Raw genomic sequence first — 21,761 nt, 5'->3', positions numbered from 1 at the left:
TAACATCTCATTGATCCTCTGTAAAAGGGATAGGACATTTTTCTCCAGGTCTGTTGGCAACATCCCCCGTGAACCATATTTGGGTTTTAAAAAACAAATAAAAATGCAGATATGGCATGAAAACTGCCCAGTATGGACAGGACACAGTTCCATTGTGGCTACGCATGTAAAGGGTGTGTGTGTGAGGGTGTGAGAGAGAAAGAAAAGGGAGAGAAGGAAGCCACCCATCTTTAAGGGGACAAGAATGGCTAAATTCTTTCACGTCAGTCCTTCATTTAACTGGAAAACCTAGCAAGTGGGTTCTGTGAGCTAATTCTGTATGAGATATTTTCTTTCGGTCTGTCCAAATACTGGATTTGTTCATGGAGACAAGCGAAGGGTTAAGGTCCCTGGAGAGTCTTCTAGCCATCCCTGAAGCCTTGATTTACAAGCACCTGTGCCAGCTGTTTCCTTATTGTGGCCTAAGAGCAAAATGAGGCAGCAGGACTGGATGGTCTTCTCGTCCTCCAGACCAACTTGATTCATGGGCATTTTGCATACCATGTTCTCTGCCCCCCCCCCTCAAGTAGGCATTGTCAGACTCATGAATAAAGGCCATGAGTAAGAATGTCCTCATGAGTAATGTAAAGGAGCCAGGAAATGATTAGAGATCAATACAGAATGGAGAAGGGAGAGAAGGAAGGAGCCCCGTGGCTCTTCATGACCAAGAACCAGACATCTCAGATGTTCATTTTCATGAGTTAGCAAGATTGAACATGAACTAAAGCCAGGGCTTCCTAGCTTGTTGCCTAGTTCACAGTGAACCTGAGACTGAGTAAAGTTGCCAACAGGCCAGGAACAAAAATGTGCCCTGTCTGTTTAACAGCAGTTTAATGAGCAGAAACCGGCAGTTGAGTTTTTTCATGGCGTGGAGGTAAATAACGTCAGCTGGTATTTGCTGCAGATCAAAACGATATGAAAGGGGCAGACAGAGGGACCAGTTTTAAAGTGGGGCACCCTGCTCCTGAGGTGAATGTGGAATACAGTACAAAGCAGTTAGAAAACTAATTGTAAGCTTGTAAGAAAATTAGTACATACTGAAGAAACAAGTATGGGGCAGAGAAAAAAAAGCATTTTTTTCTGTATGAATGAAAAATGGTCAGTGATATCCTCTTGAACGATTTGTGCTGTGAGAAGCAACCATGCTTCCGGGGGCAGACGGGGTGCCATTCATCTAGAAACACAACTGTGACAGTGGCTTAGATGCGCCAGGTGCTGCCTTTTGGCTTCTTTAACATGCAAGTTAAGATTTTCCTCTCCTGCAAAAATGCAGGCAACTAGGATTTCCCAGAAGCCCCATTGTGGGGTAAAAGCCAGGTAAGGTCAAAAGTTAAAACCGCCCTGTCCAAACTGACAGTACAGGGGAGGCTTCTTTCATGTGACGAAACCTTCTCCACCCGTGCCTGTCTCTCTTTTCCAGAGAACACAGTTTTACACTTGTCCTTCACACAAATAACCCGAGGGTGGGAATTATTCAGAAAGCTCATGTTTGACACCCCATCTGTTCATTTCTGACAGCGATATATAATGTAAAGCTATAAAAACTTGAAAAATAATGCAACATAAAAAGAGATTGACTCGGCTCCAAGAGGCCATAAACGGTAACAAATACCACTGTGTGATTTATTTTCTGCTGTAATCTTTACAGTAAGTCATCTTTCAGACATTTCCTCGTGACAGGTTTTAATAATATTAATGCCCAGAGCAATCCAAATCATCGCCAATAGACATATTTATCAAGCTGCCAATCCAAGTAAATGAAATTCTATAAGCAATAATGTAACATGTTAAAAGGGAGCTAATAAAACAAGTCAGCAGAGAAATATTGCTTCAAAGAATTCTCCTCTCTCTCTCTCTCTCTAATCCGTCCCTGAATGTTATACAGCCAAAATGCAAATCTCTCTTCCCTTTCGTGATTTATCGCTCCGAAAATATCAGTGACCTTTCTGCAGACTCCTGCACAGCCTTCATAAAGAGTGTGATGCATCCTGCCAGATTAATGGGCTGTGGGGCTACTTAGTATTACTGCTCTTTCTCTTGCTCTCTCTCCCCTCTCTCTTTCACTTTTGCCTTTGGACCAGGATGTGATGGGTAGCATCAAAGAGTAAGATCTTAAATCCTGGAGATTTATTAAAGACTGACATGCCCTAACTATACCTTGGCAACTCAGCAGGTATTTATGAACAATTATCCAGATGCTAGATAAGTTTCAATTAAGGAAGAACACAAATTTGCTTTTTTTAAAATCTGGCGTTCTCTTTCATGTAGTTCATTTTTAATGAATGATTTGTTTGGTTAAAAGATTCATTACAAAAAGAGAGAGAGAGAGAGAGAGAACTTGGGATTTAAGCCAATCTAGTGCTGCTGCACCCAGTTTGTACTAACTGTCAGATTTTTATCTCACTCTTTCCTCCAAGGAGCTCAGGGCAGCTTCTCAACATTTCATTCCCAGAATAACCTGTTTGAAAGTGCCTGTGACTGGCCCCAGATAATTCAGTGAACCATATGCGCTAAATGGTGTTGAGACCAGAACACACTTCTAGTCTGACATTTAAACCCTCTGAGCATGGGATGCTGGCTCTCTGGTGTAATCCTTTTGTTGCGTTTGGGGTGGGGGTGGTGGAGGTTCATTAAGTTGGTTTCTGAGTGGAGGTAGATGGTGCTGGGAGCAGGGAAGAAGGCTGTTCTAGTCGGTTTAGCTAATAGCATTTAACTGTCAGCCATATGTTGGGGGGGGCTTTGATATTAGGGTAGTACATGGGGGTGGAGATAGTGATGTGGGAAGACGGAGGAGGAGCCATACGAGCCTTCATCACCTGCCTGCCCTACCCCCGTGATACTGGTGTGTGGGATGTATTTTGGTGAACCATCACATGTTGCATTTTAGATTGTGATTTTAACTTTTGTATTGGAATTATGAAATTGTGTATTTTATCTTTTATTGTGTATTGCTGTTTTAATTTATTGTACCACTGTACAATGTTGCAACCTACCCTGAGCCCATTCATGGGGATGGAGGACAAGAAATCTAATAAATTAAATGAAATTATGATCTCCATCCCTTCCAGGGAGACGTAGGAGAAGAGGGCCCTTTATTTCCTTTGCTTCTACTTTGGTAATATGGAATGCCAGGTCTGTGAAAAATAAGATTTCCACCATCCATGGTCTTAGAAGACCAAGTACATCTGGATTGCTGGCTAGGTAAATCTCTGAACACTATTCTATCTCAGTTGGCCTGAGCTGCATATATATTCCCTCACCAAGTCTGAATTAGAGGCCAGGGGGAAGGGGAAGGAAAATAGTGATAATGTCCTGCAATTCTGTGTCAGCAGGTACCTGGTACAGACTTAGGCTAGTTTTGATCAACCCCGTTGTTGATAATAATTTGTCCCTTAACTGTGATGTTTCTGTGAGTTTCTTTGCTGATAAAATCTCTCTTATCCTCTCCTATTAGGAGTCCAGATTGAAGGTGGATCTGTTATCTTGGGTGACAAAAGCACCTGCTTATCAATGGTCTAAATATAGATTCAGATTGATTTTGCCTGTGGATGCTGACAGGGTACTGGGTGTTGGGAGAACAGCCACTGCTCCGTTTCATGCTTACTCCCTGGGCTTATAAAATCATGACAGTACGAGGAAGCAGGATCCCTTATATCTTCATTAAGACAGAAGCCTTTGAAAAAAACAGTCATTGGTCAACTGCTGTAAAAGTTTTCATTAGATAAAGATGATACGGCCAGTGATAGGCTGTTTTCTAACTTTTCCCCATTTGGGACAGTTTATAGAGCTCTTATAGAGCTTCTGGTGGCAGAACGACTTCAGTATTCCTCTACCTTTGGCTATTTTAGGCCCAGTTTTGAAAATGAGATAGCTTTGATTTGTTCAGATGTACAACTACATGGATAGCCCAGGTGAGCTTGATCTCATCAGATATCAGAAGCTAAGCAGGGTCAGCTTTGGTTAGTAATAGGATGGGAGACCTTCAATGAAGACCAGGGTTGCAGAGGCAGGCAATGGCAAATCATCTCTGTTAGTCTCTTGCCATAGAAATCAGTTGTAATTCTAGGAGCTCTCGAAGTCCTGCCTGGAGATTTGCAACCCTACTTGTTGTGTCAGTTCTAACTGAGTGTACCATCCACGTAAGATGGAAGTGATGATGGAGGTGATGTTGGTGAAGAAGGTCTGATATTTAGGAAACATGGGATATTTTGAGGGGCACTTGAATAAGCACCCATGCATTTTTTTCTCCTGTGGAATGAGTGAAAGAGTTTTCAAGCTAACATTTTACTCATTTAAAGTGTGGTAGCATGAAAAAAATTACATAAGACTATCTACATTATTAGATAGTGTTGGTATACAGAATATTTCCAAGGATATAATAGTTTAAATATGAAATTTTTGGCAACAGTTAATATGCTATAATGTATATGATCATTCATTATTAATTCAATGTCTTCAGTATTATAAAGGTTAAGTTATATATTCCAAATATGCGAATACTTCTATGGTTATTATTACACAAGCCTGTTCTGTCCATATAATTTACTTCCTTTTTTTCACTACAAAATGTGTTTTCTAATTTTAACCACCACCACCCTTACTCTCATATGGCAGAAATTATGCATGGGCTCAGGTAGCATAGGGCGCAGCAGTTGGCAGCTCTCTGTTATGTACTGGGTATGTTTGCAATTTTGCTTGTAGAAACTAAGGTGTTTATACTTTTAAATTCCATAAATATGCCAAAAAGTACAAATTCATAGACCAAGTTGTCCTGACTTAGATAGCCCAGGCAAGCCTGACGTTGTCAGATCTAGGAAGCTAAGCAGGGTAGGCTTTGGTTAGTAATTGGATGGGAGACTTCCAAAGAAGACCAGGGTTGCATAGTCAGGCAATGGCAAACCACCTCTGTTAGTCTGTTGCCATGAAAATCCCACCAGGGGTCACCATAAGTCAGCTATGACTTGACAGCACTCCATATACCAGGTTAAATTAAATTTAAATTATTTTTTAAAATAATTAGATACATTTACAAGTGGAAGGAATTGAAAGACCAATCCATCAGCATTTGATTCACTGATAAGCATGTCTATCAGAAGTATTGCAAAGGTGTTGGGAGGGGAGCCAGCCATTAAGGTACATTAGAGATTCTGATCTAATGCTTAGACATGTTCTGTTTTTGATCTTTGTGAAAATCCCCATTCAAGCTCCCTCCCCTCCACCAACCATAAGGATTAAAAATCTCAGCTATTACAAAAAAAATGAAAACTCTGTATTTTCTAGATGGAGCAAATGCAAGCAGATCCAGAGATGATTTCTAATTTCCTGCTGCGAATCACCTATATATATATAGGTGATACACACACACACAGGTGAATCACCTAATATATATAATGTTATAATATATAATATATATAATGTAATAAATATATAATATATATAATGTTACACCAATACCATACAACTTGCATCTAAAAACTGTACATGTGTATACAAGGCAAACAAATCTAAAGCCAACAGTGAAAAGCACAGGGCTGGAACCATTGACAAAACAATAAATGGACAGGAAACAAAATAAAATACAGAACATTTGCTCACTACTAACTAGATTTTATATTGAAAGGCTGAAATACTGCAAAGTGCAGAGAATCAGCTTCACTAAATGCTGCGACAGCCTCTTGCAGGCAGGGGTGAGTGAAAAGGTCAATGTAAGAACGACCTTCCCTAATGTTAGCCAATAGCCTCCCCTTTTAAAAGGCCTATGGAACATCTGACAAAGAAAATCCTCTCCTTTTTTAAGTTAAACAGCTGCAAAGATTTCAGCAATATCTGTAATCCCCAAGGTGTAATCCCACAGTATGGAAACTCACTTCTTTTAAATACCTCCCTCTGGCATAATTGACTTTTCATGCACATTTTAATAATGATATTTCAGCAGGTTGAGAGAGGACCTTTTTTTCAAATTATGTTATGGGCCAGGGGGAGGGAAAGTGTGTTATAAAACTAATTACCATTTCTCTTCTGGTGGAATCAGTACAATGCATGTGTGTTCATATGCAAGCATAAAGGTGTACTGACTTGGCCAAACCTTGCCTGAATAGATGAAGTGTACATTTTTTCTCCCACCCACATTCGAAAAGGAACAGGAGGCTCCACACAGGCGATGCTGAGCTGAGCTCATTACAGCCCAGCCGATGAAAGTGAAGTATGGAGTGGCTATTGAAGATGGTTCTGCCACCCAAGCCACACATTGGTCACCGCAGCAGTTGCCCACCTATGACAGGCAAGTTGAGAGTGGCTGGCTGTCATTGGGGCTGAGCAAAGTGGCTTGGTACAGGCATTTATTCGTCTGTTGCCCATTGTTTGATGGGATTGAGGGTTCTATAATTAAGCCTTTTAAAAAGACCATAACAAATTGGCCTGATTTCTTGATTTAAAATTATTAGAATACTGAGGGCCAAGCTACAAGTGACGAATGACACTTGAACGGCAAGTGGATTGAGTGGAGCGCAAGTGGAGGGCAAGTGAACAGGGAGAAATACACTCGCTGTTCAAGTGTCGTCACTTGTAGCTTGGCCCTGAGAAGAAACATTGCCCGTATATACATGGCAGAATTTATTTAATGCTCTCTGTCTGTCATGCTTTACTCCCCCAAATCAACTTACAGATTTATTCTCCCCTCTTCCACTTTATCCTCACAACAACCTTGTGAGAGAGCTTAGGTGAATGAAAGTGAGTGGCCCAAAATCACCCAGCAAGTTTCCATGGCAGAGTGGCGATTCAGTTCTGGATCGTCCAAATCTTAGTGTAATACTCTATCTAACCACTACAATATCCATTTTCTGATTACTGACCCCTTCCCACAAATAATGAAAACAACATTTAATTTATATACTGCCCTTAAGGACAACTTAACACCCACTTAGAACAGTTTACAAAGTGTATCATTATTATCCTCAGCACAATCACCCTGTGCAGTGGCTGGGGCTGAGAGAGTGCCGAGAAGCTGCGACAGACCCAAGGTCACTCAGCTGGCTTCAAGTGGAGGAGTGGGGAATCAAACTCGGCTGTCTAGATTAGAGTCCTGACACTCTTGACCACTATATCAAACTGACATTTAGGAACTGCCACCTTTCCCAGTGTCCTGAAATGTAGGAGATTTCATCCCCCTCAGTTCACCTTAAAGTCAACTAGGGATGGCAGGAAAAGCATAAGCTGGTGTGGCCTGTGTAGGGGTAGTTGCCAAGCAACCAGAGGGGTCAAAGAACAAAGGGGTGTTTTCCCAAGCCGATGCTCATTGGTTGTGTGACTGAGGTGGAGGGTGGGACAGAAAAACCTTTGATGATGAACAACTATTCATTAGGCCCTAATTATTGTATGATATGCACGGAGAAGAATGAGGCTTGGTATCTCTCAGCACAGGATTCTGTGCAGGTTAAGGATAAACAACGCACAGCAGGAGTGGTGGCTGAAGCCAAGTGGGCAGTTGTCAGTAATGCAGCCTTCAGATGCATGTAACTGACAGAGATCAATTGGTTAGAAATACTACTACAGCATGCAGATTAGGATTGCCAAATTCCAGCTGGGGCCTGGAGATCTCCTGCAATTACAATTGATCTCCAGGCAACAGAAATCATTTCCTGAGGAGAAAACAGTTGCTTTGGAGGTGGGCTCTATGGCATTATACAATGGTGATGTCCTTCTCCTGCTCAAACCCCACCTTCCCCATGTTCCACCTACAAATCTCCAGGAATTTCCCAATAAGGAGATGGCAACCCTACTTCAGATGCCCCCACTTATCTGGCCGATGGGGGAGTGCTTCCCGGGGGGCCCAGGCTGCATGGTGTGCCTCTGAGTGGCGCAGCACACTCCCACGCCCACAGTGGCCCAATTCAAGCTGAATTGCATCCTGCAGCAGGCCCAGTTTGGGATGAATTGTGCCCCGCAGTGGGCTCAATTTGGCCCCCTGGTGAGTGCAGGAGCACTCCCAGGCCGCCCTTTGACCCAAGTGATGATGTCACTTCCCAGAAGTGATGTCATCACACAAGTTTGGGAGCACACAGACATGGAACACAAGAATGTTGTGAGGTGAGTGCCAGGCTCCTGATCTCCTGCCAGGGAGTCAGGGGACCTGGCAACCCTATCCAGAGATCAGTTCTTCTGGAGAAAATGGCTACTTTGGAAGGTGGAATGTATTGCATGATATCCTGCTGCAGTCCCTCCTTTCCCCAGGCTTCGCCCCCAAATCTCCAGGAATTCCCCAACCCAGAGTTGGCAACCTTACTGTACACTCAGGAATGGATACTATATTTTTCCTCCAACCATATTAATAAAATTAAGTAGAAACATTATCCTTTAAACTGATACCCGGTTTTGTGCTAAATGTATATAGATGGCATATAATGGGTCAAGAATTGTACAAAATGTAAACTAAACAAACAGAAAATTTGCCAAAGAAAAGAAGTGGGATGAAAATGGTCTTTTTGAGTGGGATCAAAAATTAAAGGAAATGGGGAAAGAAAAACATGTTTGTATATCCCTAACAGTACGGCAGAAGCAATCTTATTTCACTGGTTTATGGCTCTGGGATAGCTGCCATTCATTATAATGGACTCGGGTGCATAGTCTCTCAGTGGAATAGGCTCATATTTCACAATACGTTTGACAAAGTTGTACAATAGCCACCATTATCTGGCTTTCTCTACAAATGTCCCAAATTGCACAAGAAATGCCCAGACATATCACATCATGGTCAACACATGTGAACGACAAACAAACGAATTAAAAGTTCTTACGGAAACCAAACAAACCACAATGGAGCTTAAGATCTGGTATAAGATGTAAATGTTGCTGCACTGATTGGGAACAATATATTGGTTATTTATTTACTTCATTTATAGTCCCCCTTTCTTGCTGAGACTCATGGTGGATTACAAAAATTAAAAACAACCAAATGAAACATTATAATGGATATAATAGATACACTAAACAATGCAATTAACATTGCTTAACATTTTTCATAGACATTAAAACTACAACCCTTTTATAAAATTATCTTCCTGAACAATTCTATTTTACATATTATGTGGAATAATAAAAGTGTAGGAGGCTTCCTGACCTCCTCACATGGGTCATTCCACCAGGTGCGAGCTAGTACAGAGAATGTTTGGCTACGAGCGGCTATTGTTTTTACTCATTTGCAGAATGTCACCTATAGAAGGCTTTACTCAGATAAGCTAAGCTGTCACAGCAGAACCTATCAGGATGGAGAGACAGTTTTACTGTATAGGTCCTCCTAGGCCATGAAGGCTTTTATAGGTAATAGCCAGCACTTTGAATTGAATCAGGAAACTAATCAGAAACTAATGGAACAAGTGCAGAATAGCTTAATATGCATACTCTGCCTAGCTCCTGATAGTAATTGAGCAATGGTATTCTATACCATCTGAGGCTTTTGAGCAATCTTCAAGGGCAGATCCTAAATATGTTATTTATATGGTCTGACCTGGCTGGGGTTGAGAAGAAAAAAAAATTCTTGGGGTTGTAGTGAGCATGCAGCTGGATCAAAATGTTGGCTCAGTATATGGCAACGGTGAAAAATGCAACTTCTATGCTGGAGATGAGTTAAGGAAGGGATTGGAAATGAAATGATCAACATTGTAATACCCTTGTGTAGCTCTACAGTGCGGCTCCATTTGAAACACTGTGCCATTTTGGTCACTGTATTATCTATCTATGAAATTTCCATGCTACCTCTTCGGAGTCCTGCTTGAGGCAGCTTACAATTAAAATATGTTATAAATATAAAAACAGCCACGATGGCTAAAGAGACCATCCACATTCTGAAGCAGTAAAGAGACCATCTGAAGCAGTAAAATTCTGAATATCAGTTCTAGAGAGCAACACTTGGAGGTGGCTTTGGACTCTATGCCATTTGCTCGCCCACCAAAGCAACTGGTTGAGCACTGTGTGAAACACTATTAAATGGACCTCTGGTCTAATCCCTCAGGGCTCTTCTTATAGAATTATGAGAAGACAGAGCAAAAGAACTTTTAAGGTCTGAAAGGAAGCCGAAAGAGTCTTCTGCCTCTTTTTCACTTGCAAACAAATTCTATAGAAAGCCAGACAAGGGGATATTTATTTAACAAAGAGAGCTCTGCCTGTCTTACCTTTCACCGAGAATCTGCGTTGTGATTGGAGGTGAAGTAGGGGTCAGAAATCCCTGTATGGTTGATGCAATTTCTGAAAGATATTAATAAAGCATTTGCTTTTTAGTTTGCCTACATTGCATTTCAACACTTCTGAGATGAAAAAAAAATCATACTCAAGCAATTGACCATTTGCTGACCTTAAATGGCACCTGAGATGTATGCCCAGAAGCAGCTACTTACTAGAATGTCCCTAAGTATACTTCTATTTCCAAGACCTTGAAAATTCAAATGATTTTGAGTTAGTTTCTACGACCGATCAGACACAATCTCTCATGGTTTGCTACTTTCACATTACCTTGTTCGTGCAAGTAAACTTTCATGCACAAGCAAGTATTCGCTGAAGTGAGAGGTTAATTAATTGTATGAACTGGCTGGTTCTATGCTTGCTGATATTGCTTACGAATACAGTCTAGTAGAAGAGCTCTTTCAAGTTTTTCATAGAGATACCTTTACAATTTTCAATATCCAAGCCTCTTCCAGGATTTTGGATTTCCAAATGACATGGTCATATTTCAAAAATGAAACTGACTTAGAGTCCTCCAGTAATTCATAGGGTTTTTATCCAAATTTTTGTATAGAGCACTATGCGTACATAGTTTTTCCATCAGTTTCAGTTCTTTCTGTTCATTTACGTATTTCTCTTCTTGTACATTACTAATAAATAGACATACATTAATACATCAATGTAAAAAGTATATATGATTGCATCAATATTTGTTGTGTGTTTTCCTAGAGTGTGCAGAATTCATTCATGACAAACAGAATCTTGATTCAATTTTATATTTGAAATTTTAAAGATAGCATAGAGTGTTCATAACTTATATGGGTGCAACAGAAAAAATATGTAAATGAACAGAAAGCTGTAATAAACTGTACATGTGCTAATGCTAGGATTTTTTCTTATTCTCCTGAAGGACTTGTGCAATACAGCTCAGAAAAACAACAAGGAACAAAACAGGGGAGAACTCCCGGCCTCTAGTTTTACATTGCTTACCAATGTACAAAGTTACAGTTGTGAGGTCTTTCTCATTTATTACAAAGGACAAACAAACTCCTTAATTTCTGTGTTCAACCTCTGATTTATTTACACAATTTATGGGCTGGACCAATGGAAAGAGAGGAAAAATACGCCACCAGCAAGATCCTTTTCTGTCTAGGATAAGCATGGTACATAAACAACAACAACAACAAAAATTATAAAAATTGCTGTTGAGCTATGGATGGCATTGTTTCAGGATAATACTCTTAAGCTCTCATTATTACTATGGTTATGTTGTGAGTGGCAACTACTTCTGTGGAACTTCGGGCTATGTTCATTGGTTTCATCTACAAGAAACCATAGCTCTTTGGTAGAACTTCTAAACTTACTGCCCAAACTATATCGAAAAGGACAAATAACCCTGCTCATAAGAGTATAGCCTTAAAGGATTGACCTCTGCCATGTGGCCATCACCTAGTCATATAAGTAAGAAAGTTCAAGTAGAAGTATCCACACGGTTCAAACTCAGGATGGTAACTATGCCCCAGCATAAAAGGTAATTTGGCCATTTTCATACATAATATTATTGGCATTCATTATGCAGTCTTATCATTGGCTTACAATGTTTGCATGTTACTAAACTTCCCCTTGAACTGCTTATAATCACCAAATCAACTATAGCGAGTTGTAGCACATTTAGATCCTGCTCTTTAGCCATACATTTCTACAACATTTGAACCCCACAGTCAATGTTCTTCAGTTATTTCACGTATGACCAAATCCCACAGGTGGGGGGGGTGCTGAACTATTGCTCGGAATGTGTTTATCATTCATTCCAGCCCAGTGCAATGTACATAGGAGACAAAGCTGCAAAGTTAGCTGTGGGGCTTGCCTGCCATCTGCTGTTCAGATGAGAGAAACAGATACAGAGTTTAAAAATAAGAGAATCAAAAAGAGTCCAGTAGCACCTTTAAGACTAACCAATTTTATTTTAGCATAAGCTTTCGAGAATCAAGTTCTCTTCGTCAGATGCCTGATACAGGCATCTGTATCAGGCATCTGACGAAGAGAACTTGATTCTCGAAAGCTTATGCTAAAATAAAATTGGTTAGTCTTAAAGGTGCTACTGGACTCTTTTTGATTTTGCTACCACAGACTAACAGGGCTAACTTCTCTGCATCTAAAAATAAGAGAGCATGGCTGCTACTGATGGATGAACAATTTCCCATGCAGTAAAGCTTCAAAAAGTCTAGGAGAAATAAGTCTTATACCATGTGCTGACCCAGCAGCTTAGCATGAGCCACATCAACCATGTGGAAGGGCACAACTGATTTCAAGCCAGTATCCAATGCTGGTATCACATCAGATATCGAAGAAGTAGTCTGTTCTCTTTGCTTTCCCTAGAATCTGTTTTAATTTTGCTCCTTCCTTGTGAGAATTAAACCGGTGATTCTTTATTTTCTGTTGTTTTTTCTTTGTACAAAATTCCCCAATAAAACATTTTACAATTATAATTTGTGTATAGATAAATCAACATTATATGTTATACATATAGTATGTGCCTAAATCAGTGTTTTCAAACCTGTGAATTGGGACCCCAAAGTGGTTTGTGAAGCCTCTGAAAGTGGGTCCTGGGGGACAAGCCAGAGCCTTAGTCAGATAAGGGCCCATGAGACTACAACTACCCCACTAGAGATGGGCACGAACAGCAATACTAACTTAAAAAACCCACGAACACCTCAATCAGCTGTTCGTGAACAAACTGTGAGGCCCCATTCTAAACAAACAGGTGGTTGTTGCAAGCCTCGTTTGTTGCTGTTCGTTGCTGTTTGTCAAGCCAGACAATCTGGCACCTGCAATCAATTCCCATAGCAACTCAGGCAGGGATTGTCTGAACTCTGTCTGAACTCCTGCTGTTGCCCTGGAAACCCCAATCTAAGCCCAATTTAGCTTGATAGGCAGGTCTTCCTTCCAAGTGTGGACTGGAGCTCCAAATTTGTTACAAGAGGAAAAGACCCGGGGGGGGGGGGCTCTCAGCTCTGGCTTTCAGGGAGAGACAGCTGCTGTTAGAGAGACAGGGTGAGTGCATTGGAGCTTGAATTTTCTTTGTGTGTGGTGGGATAGGGATCTACCCTTTCAGGTTCCAGGGCTGCTGCCAGGCTCTGGGCCCAGCTATTATTTATTATTGGTACCTTTCCTGCTGCCTGCTCAGGTAGGGTTTCTGGGAGTGGTGCAGTAGGGATCTTGATGGCTGGAGGAGAGCCTGCTGGCCCCCACAAACAACAAACGTGTTCATGAACAGGATCATGTTAGTCAATGTTCGTTGTTTGTGGATGGCAACGAACAACGAACACCATGTTCATTTTTTTTTCTGTTCATGCCCACGTCTATGTCCCACACAGATGCTTTGATTCCCTCCATGAAGTATCTGCTCCTCCTCCTCTGAAAACATGCTTTTAAACTTGTGACATGACAGCTTCATTTTAAAGAGTAACAGACTTGCCCAACAAAGATGCCTCTTGCCTCAGAGTAGATTTTTCAAGATTCCTATTGCCCTTGTCACACTTAATTGCCTGGAGGAAAATATGCTGTTCATTGCTATGTTTGTAAGCATGGCAGGGTGGTATAAAGGCTAATTTATACTCATTGATTTAAGGGAAATGAGTCTGAAGTTAAAAATAACTGCTCTTGTTCAACTTCTGTGTTTCTGATGCAAACAGATGCATACAACGCAATTCTAAGAGCACTCTCCTAGGAGTAAGGCCCATTGGATAGACCTGAGCTGACCTGTTCAGGATTGCTCCAATAGATGCCAACAGTGCCATACTAAAAAGAGTCACACTTTTCGAATCCCATTAATGCTGATTTAGAATAGTCTATTTCTGCTTAGGATTGCACAGTCAAATAGATGCACATAGCAAGAGGATCCTGGAAGTGTCTGAGGCTTATGAGGAAAGAGTTCACTACCCACTTAATTTTTGAAGCATCATTGGGAAATGGGGAAGCCTTACCTTGCAAGGAAGGAGAACCAAAGCCTTCAGCGGAGAACTTGTGCAAACTTACCATATAGCCATCTTTATAGCCATCTTTCTGCCTGCATGCCCAGCCTAGGCAGAAAGGCTGCCTAAAGCCCGGTACCTGCTTGATATGTGTCTAAGGACTCTGTGAAATGCAGTTATATAATAAAATTACCAGTAGGTAAAATCGAGGGTGCTTTTTGTGAAGGTCTTGTTCTACAATGGCATTTGCCAATATTGTCCGGAATATCAATGTCATCGTGGCATCTTTTACAGTAATGACGAGCCCTGGGCAACAGAAGGAGAGAATAAAGTTAACAGTGCGGAGAGAATGTAATGTGGATAGTATTGCATGATGCACTATTTGTTAACAGCACAAGATCAGACTTCTGTGTAGATGCTTTTGGAATTCATGTGTGAAAATGCGCTGTTCAAGCTTTTCATGGCATGGTGGTATATAACATCGCCTGGTAATTTGTTGCAGATCAAACTGATATTAAAGGCACTGCTTGAGGGACCAGTTTAAAAGTGCACAACCCTAAACAATGTATATACATGGTTTGCCACAGCTCTGAGATTTTCCCATTCATTTACAATTTTTCTACTTTTTGAGGCTAATGATTTATGTTACATGTTTTGATAAAACATTGCAAAAAAAGTCTTCTTGATGTGATCATATATCAAAATTCTTTTGGAATGGTATATAATTGCACTTGCAATGCACATGCATTAATAAAACACTACAAAAAACAATTTTGTTGCAATCACATATACAGTTATATTACATTTTTGTAGTGTTTTAGCAGTGCACAAATCTGCTTTGGCAATGTAGAAGGCAAAAAAAATGATGGAAGAATCTGAAAATTGAAGCAAACTCTACATGTGCCAGCTTTAGAATGAATTTTAGAAAATATTCTAATTCAACTGGAATTAACATTTAGTGGAACTCAATGCAGACTGAAATTCTTGGAAAATAAAAGAACAACAAGAGAGAGCCTCTGCCGATGCCTGGTACTGCAGATATTGAATTAGGCTTGCAGTGGGAATCTTCTTTCCTATACTTTTAAGCCAACTCAGCAGACAAAAGTGTATGCCTTGCTATTATCCATTATTGGCTCCTATTTGTATATGAAACAGAGTCCAGATTGTCCTCATCCTAGATGCTACATTAGGGCACAGAGGTGTCCAAGAACTCAGTCGAATAGCAGATAATTAACCTTATTAAATTAGATTTTCTCTTCCCCTACTGCTGGCATTGGTGGCTGTTACTTCATGGACTGTTCTCAGATCCACGCTCATCACTGATCTATATGTCTTATCTGTTTTTTTTCCCTCCTGGACTCTCTCTCCCACTTCTACAGATTGCACAGCACATACATTTGCCTCCATTACTCCCTCACTATCTGCAAGGCTGCTTGTGCAACATATGCAAACAAAACATTTGCTCTTGTGCCTAGTAGGCACAATTTCATGAAGAACAGCAAGCAGACAGGAGCCTCTGTGCTTGTATATTTTCAAATCAATGCTTACTTTTCCTCCAGGCCAATGAATGATGTAAACAATTAAAAGATAGAACCATCAGTAGAGTCTGCTTAGGTGTCCAGATCAGTGTGTAACTCTGTTAACTGGAACATGTACCTGTCACTTAGAAATTTGTTCACTAGTCTTTCACTCTTTCTTACCTCTTCCACCTCAAACTCTAAGCCTGACAGCCAGGTACCAGAATAAGGGCCAGATCCGATATTAATTTAAGACATTAATTTTCCAATTCAGATTAGTTATGAATGGGATTTATTTGCGGTGTGGGTTTTGATCAGTCAAGGTCTGACTGTGTTTCCTTAGTACCTATTAGCCTACTAAAGATTCAAAGGAAACTCATGTTATAATTTTTAACATAAACACAAAAACACTTGCTGTGCCCAAACGGCACCCAAATTTACCCCAAAGTTTAATGATTCAGAAGTTAAATGCAATACCACATCTTAAATGCAAGTAATTAAGGAAAGTACCTTTTGACTTCTGCTGTAGATCTGGCAATGAAGAAGCCCATGGTCTTGTACTGGATTTTAATAGTTGAAGGTGGATTGATCAGGATGCTATGGCCAAACATGAAAATAAAAATCAATGCCACTTTAGCCTCCCTTTTTGCACTTGAAAACATCAGTGCTGGGTGGTGACAATAACTTTTAATGATTGATAAGTGGAGGGTGGGGAGAATTAGAAAGGCAAGTTTATGTGCTTGCTAATCCTTGGGCCCAACTACAGTGCCTCCTCCATTAAAAGAACAACAGCTGGGGGAAGAATGATTTAGAGTGAAGCAGCAACAGTTTTAATCCTTTCGTACCCCTCCCATCCATGTATTTCTCCTTCAGTGCCACCTATGTAGCCACTTCACCTGAATTTTAAACTTGTTTTTTCAAGGAAAATGTCTGGAATTCTGCAGGGTGAAAGCACCCCTTTGCAGTACAAAACAGTAGGTAATGAAAGAGTTAAGCACCCCTCCCCCTCCACACTTTTATAACAACAACAACAACATGAATCCCTCCTTGTTGCTCTTACAGTGGATTAGCAACAGAGCCCATTGTGTGGAAAAATACAACAGGCACTAGAAAACTGGTATGCCAGGCCCTAGCTGCGAGGCCTTGGGAGGGCCACACCACTGTGGTATACCTCTCTGCCACCTCCGTGGCTGCTGTGAGGCCTTGGGAGGGCTGTGCCACCACGCCAGACCTCCCTGCCACCTCTGTGGCCCCTCAGAGTCCTGGTGCGGGCGTAGGGTTGCCAGGTCCCCTTACCCTCTGGGCAGAACACCTGGAACTCACCTTTAGGTCATACTCACATGTGCACAAAGCATGTGTGCTCCTGGGATTACATGATGATGTCAGTTCTGGGATGTGACATCATTGCTCAAGCCACGTGATATTCCAGGGAGCACTCCTGTGGGAGTGCTGCCAAAGTGGTGCAATGGGCCCTGAAGTGTTCTTGTGCTCCGCAGAAGCCTGATTCAGCCCAAAATGGGCTGGGTATGACCCAAATCAGGCCTCTGTGGAGAATGGGAGACAGCTGCCAGGGCAGTGCGATGGGCCCCAGAGTGTTCCTGTACTCTGCAGCAGGCTGAATTGGGCTGATTTGGGGCCGAATCGGGCCTCTGCAGAGCCCGGGAGCACTACTGGGGTGGTGCAATGGACCCTGGAGTCTTCTTGTGCTCTGCAGCGGGCTGAATCAGGCCCATTTTGGGCTGAATTGGGCTGCTGTGGAGTGCAGGAGAGCTGCTAGGGCAGCATGATAGGACCTGGAGTGCTCCTTTACTCTGCAGTGGGATGAAATGGGCCCATTTGGGGCTGAATCGGGCCACTGCGAAGCCTGGGAGCACTGCTTGGGTCACACAACAGGACCTGGAGCACTTCTGGACTCTGTAGCAGGCTGAATCGGGCCAGTTTTAGACTGAATCAGGCCACTGCAGAAAGTGGGAGTGCTGCTGAGGTGGCACGATGGGCCCTGGAGTGCTCCTGCACTCTGGAGCAGCTGGATTTGGCGCCAAATGAGCCCAATTCAACCTGAATCAGGTTTCTGAGGAACACAGGAGCACAGCTGGGGCAGTGTAATGGGCCCTAGAGTGCTCCTGCACTCCGCAAAGGGCCAAATCGGGCCTTTGAGTGAGCCTGCATAGGGATAAAAAGTGAGTCGTCACCAACAGAGCTTGCCTTTTATATAGTAGGATTTGGGGGATTTATTACACATGTTTGCATGTAACATATAGTTCAGGCCCTTAGTCACAGAAAGATTTGTCACTGGCTTCTTACCACTTCCAAGCTTGGACTCCATTTTATTTATTTATTGTCTGCCTTCCTCACTAAGACACAAGGCAGATTACACAGTGGAAATCAATACAATCAAAAGCAGAACATTCTATAAACAATACAATAAAATATTCAAATTGAACTTTGCAGAAATCTGATATAAAGCTGAAACAATGTTGCAACGGAGCGTAAGCAATGCTAAACCTGATGTATTAAACAATTCAGAAACTATCCAGTAGGATCATACTTATAACAGACAGGTCATAACAGTACAGTCCTTTTCCCTTTACCAATGCATCTCTTTTGAAATCACTTCCTCACAGTACAGCCACTCTATTTGAGCCAAAAAACCACCCCTCTTGAATAATTATTAATAAAATGAATCCTCTGTAGTGATCCTGCAGGTAATCCTGCTATGGTTTCACACGTTACATTATAACTACATCTAATATGGCATTAATTAATGTGTGAACATGCTTTAAGGCTTATTTTTTTAATTAACACACCTTAAGAAAAGGTGGAATTGCTTTACTTTGTGTATAAGTTGGTTCCAGTGCATAAGCTTGTTTTTCAGTTTGCTGCTTTGATGCTTGTGATACTCTGTGGTTTGCACTGTAGGTTGGCCTGTGGGCTTGCAAGCCTTTGGCTTCCTAGTTATGATCTTTTCATTCCACTGTTCGTGCCTTCAATTCAGAGGCAATATTCTTTAGTTCACCATTGACATCATGCCAGTTTCCGGCAAAACCTAACCTAAAAGCCAGACTGACCAAGACTGACAGAACAACCCTATGCAGATTTACTCCAGTCTAAACCTATGGAAATCAACGGGCTTAGACTGGAGTAACTCTGCATAGGATTGTAATGTGAACGACATAAGTTCAAGATCACTGTCAATAAAAAGCAGGGTGGCATGGTCTTCGTGAAATGCTCCGTCATGTTAAAAGAGACATTCCTGCTTCTCACACAGGAGGAAATACCTCTACTGTAATGCACATGCACTGTAATATTACATTACAATGTGCATTGTAATCAGGAGTCCATTTTATGCTTTATATTCATTCCAGGGCACTAGAATCTAGAGCTGTTCCAGCCCAGGTTTTATTCTTGCCTCTGGTTAGGGAAACTGCTATGAAGGACTCCATTAGGCCTTGTGTTTCTTTACTCATTAACAAAGTAACTCAAAGCTTATTAAAACAACCTGCAGTATTTTCCGGGATGATTGTAGCATCTTACATGCATCATCTAAAAGCCAAGGACACAGGGCTTTTTGCTTCAGAGCTATTCTTTGTATTTATATGCACATTTAATAGGCTAATTGATTAGGATTTTTATAACTGGGTGATGACAACCTTTCACTCAGAGCCAAAACAGACGATGTGTGTGTCATGAGAAGGATCGGGGCTTCAGGTAGGAATCCCAGGTCCCCCAGTGGAGGCAGGGGATCCCCTGCTCCCACCCTCTGCCCCCTGCCAAAGGCATGGGAACGGGCCTCCCGGGGTGGTGCAATGACATCACTCCCAGAAAGTGATGTCATCGTGATGCCCCGAGAGCCCTCCCACACTTCTCTGTGGGCCCAAATCAGCTGGTTGCAAAGTGTGTGTGTGAGGACTGAAAACAAGGTGAATGCCCTCCTACTGGGAGGGTACGGGGACCTGGTAACCTTAGCTTCAGCCAATCCCAACTTCAGCCTTCCCTGTGCCATCTTCCCAAGCTAAAACAATTACAGAGGGTCCTGTGGCATCTTTCTAAAGCACCCTCTTGACAACTGAGAGATCAGTCCCTACTCTGCAGTTTAAGATTCACGCACGTCGTTTTGGTTGAAGAATTTGAGGGGCACGTGCCTGTGCGTGAGTAGGTACATATAAGATAAATCTGACAAAATGAAGTGTTCTATTGTGTACCTGTTGGCATAACGGCCATGTTTGAACTGGATAGCGAGCAGCATGAGATTCAGCTTGACAAAGCATATTCTAGGAAAAGAGATTAACTCATGTTAAAAACATGGAAATGCATAAATAAGCCAACAAGGAAACCTGGGATGTACAGGACAGAGTTAGAGTTACAGGCTTTTTAAATACAATATTGCTAAATAGTCCTGCTGGTGATTCCCTGCAAGACAAAAACTGCTTTTCAGGAAAGGGCTATCATACTAGTAATAGTGAGGTGTATCCAACCATCTGCAGACTTTGTGGGTTAGGACTTTGCCACTTCTCTTTCCTGCTGCACACCAGCTGCTCCCCTCTCCATTTGGACCTGAGACTCAGCAAATGCTAAGGAACAGTATCCAGCACACAGTGGTATGATGGTGATTGGCAGTGGGACATAGAAATTGTTGCATCTTTTTTTTTTTTGTGAAGACTTAAGTGCTGTTAAGTCTTTGGAAATGTATGGTTGGACACATGATGGTCTTTGGAGGGATAGGAAGAGCCTAGGTGCAATCCAATCACACCACAAGTGGCAGAACCAGCGCAGCACTTGTAATCTGTTGTGGGGAGAGGTGAACAAAGTTGCATCTGAATCACTTAGTTATTCAACCTAAGGATGTTTTGAATAATAGACTTTTCCCCATTTGGCACATTTAATTTAAAGAATAAAAACCTCTTTTTAGAATGGGAAAAAATAGTTTAAAAATCTGATGACTCACCTCCAAAAGTGGTTGACCCAGCTCTTTGCAGCCTGAATTGTTGGTTGCCCAGGGCATATTTTTCAAGACGACCGTCCTATCTTTATCATGTGAGAAGCAAAAGTCCTATCTTTATCATGTGAGAAGCAAAAGTGTGGAGCAAATGGAAGGTGAAGGGGGCAATACCTCCACTGCTGGCTGAAAACAGAGAAACTCCAAGGCCCAATTCCTGCTTTGTCTCAGGGCCAAGCTACAAGTGACGAATGACACTTGAACAGCAAGTGAATTGAGTGGAGGGCAAGTGAACAGGGAGAAATACACTTGCTGTTCAAGTGTCATTCGTCACTTGTAGCTTGGCCCTCAGTTTTCTCCGTGAAGCCTAGAGATGACAGCAGGCAAAGCATGGCTTCCAGGTTGCAGGTTGACATGGGCAGAGAAGTTGTGGAGAAGCACCTTGCTGTACTGGAGGTGAACAAATCTCCTGGGCAAGATGGGGTATACCTGAGAGTACTTAAAGAACTTTCAAAAGACCTTGCAGACAGGTGATGTGTCGGAGGACAGGAGAAGGGCAAATGTCATTCCAATCTTCAAGAAAGGGAATAAGGATGATCCTGGGAACTACAAGCTAGTCAACCTGACTTCTGTCCCAGGGAAAATAACTGGTACAGATATAAAAGGCATCAATCTGCAATCATCTGATGGACAACATGGTGATATGGGGAAGTCAGCATGAATTTGTCCCCAACAGGTCCTACCAGACCCACCTCATCTCCTTCTATGACTGAGTGACAGGTTTACTGGATCGCAGGAATGCTGTTGATGTAGTTTATCTGAATTTCAGTAAAACTTTCGACAAGGTTCCTCATGATGTTCTGATGGGTAAACTGGTGAACAGTGGACTGGATTTTATGATGGCTAGATGGACATGAAACTGGCTGGATAAGTGTATTCAAAGAGTAGTTGACAATGTCATCACATCTGATTGGAGGGAGGGGTCCAGTGAAGTGTCACAGGGCTCAGTTCTGGGCCAAGTGCTTTTCAATATTTTTATAAATGATCTGGATATGGGTGTGAAGGAATTACTCATTAAATTTG

The 21,761-nt window shown here is 41.8% G+C and overlaps 1 protein-coding gene across 1 annotated transcript in view; it reads right to left on the bottom strand.

Annotated features, from left to right (window-relative positions):
- The window catches only part of KCNU1 (potassium calcium-activated channel subfamily U member 1), a 125,357-nt gene that overhangs the window by 75,297 nt on the left and 28,299 nt on the right, over positions 1 to 21,761 (bottom strand). The window contains exons 16-19 of the mRNA XM_054998055.1: positions 19,945 to 20,013; positions 16,253 to 16,339; positions 14,461 to 14,531; positions 5,812 to 5,833 (exon numbers count right to left, since the gene is read on the bottom strand). Coding sequence (XP_054854030.1) covers positions 5,812 to 5,833; positions 14,461 to 14,531; positions 16,253 to 16,339; positions 19,945 to 20,013 — 249 coding nt within the window. The remainder of the gene's footprint in view (positions 1 to 5,811; positions 5,834 to 14,460; positions 14,532 to 16,252; positions 16,340 to 19,944; positions 20,014 to 21,761) is intronic.

Source organism: Eublepharis macularius, chromosome 14 (genome assembly GCF_028583425.1).
Source record: "Eublepharis macularius isolate TG4126 chromosome 14, MPM_Emac_v1.0, whole genome shotgun sequence".
Lineage (NCBI taxonomy): Eukaryota > Metazoa > Chordata > Lepidosauria > Squamata > Eublepharidae > Eublepharis > Eublepharis macularius.
Note: the sequence above shows the minus strand (reverse complement) of the source record. Positions and strands in the feature narration are given on the sequence as shown.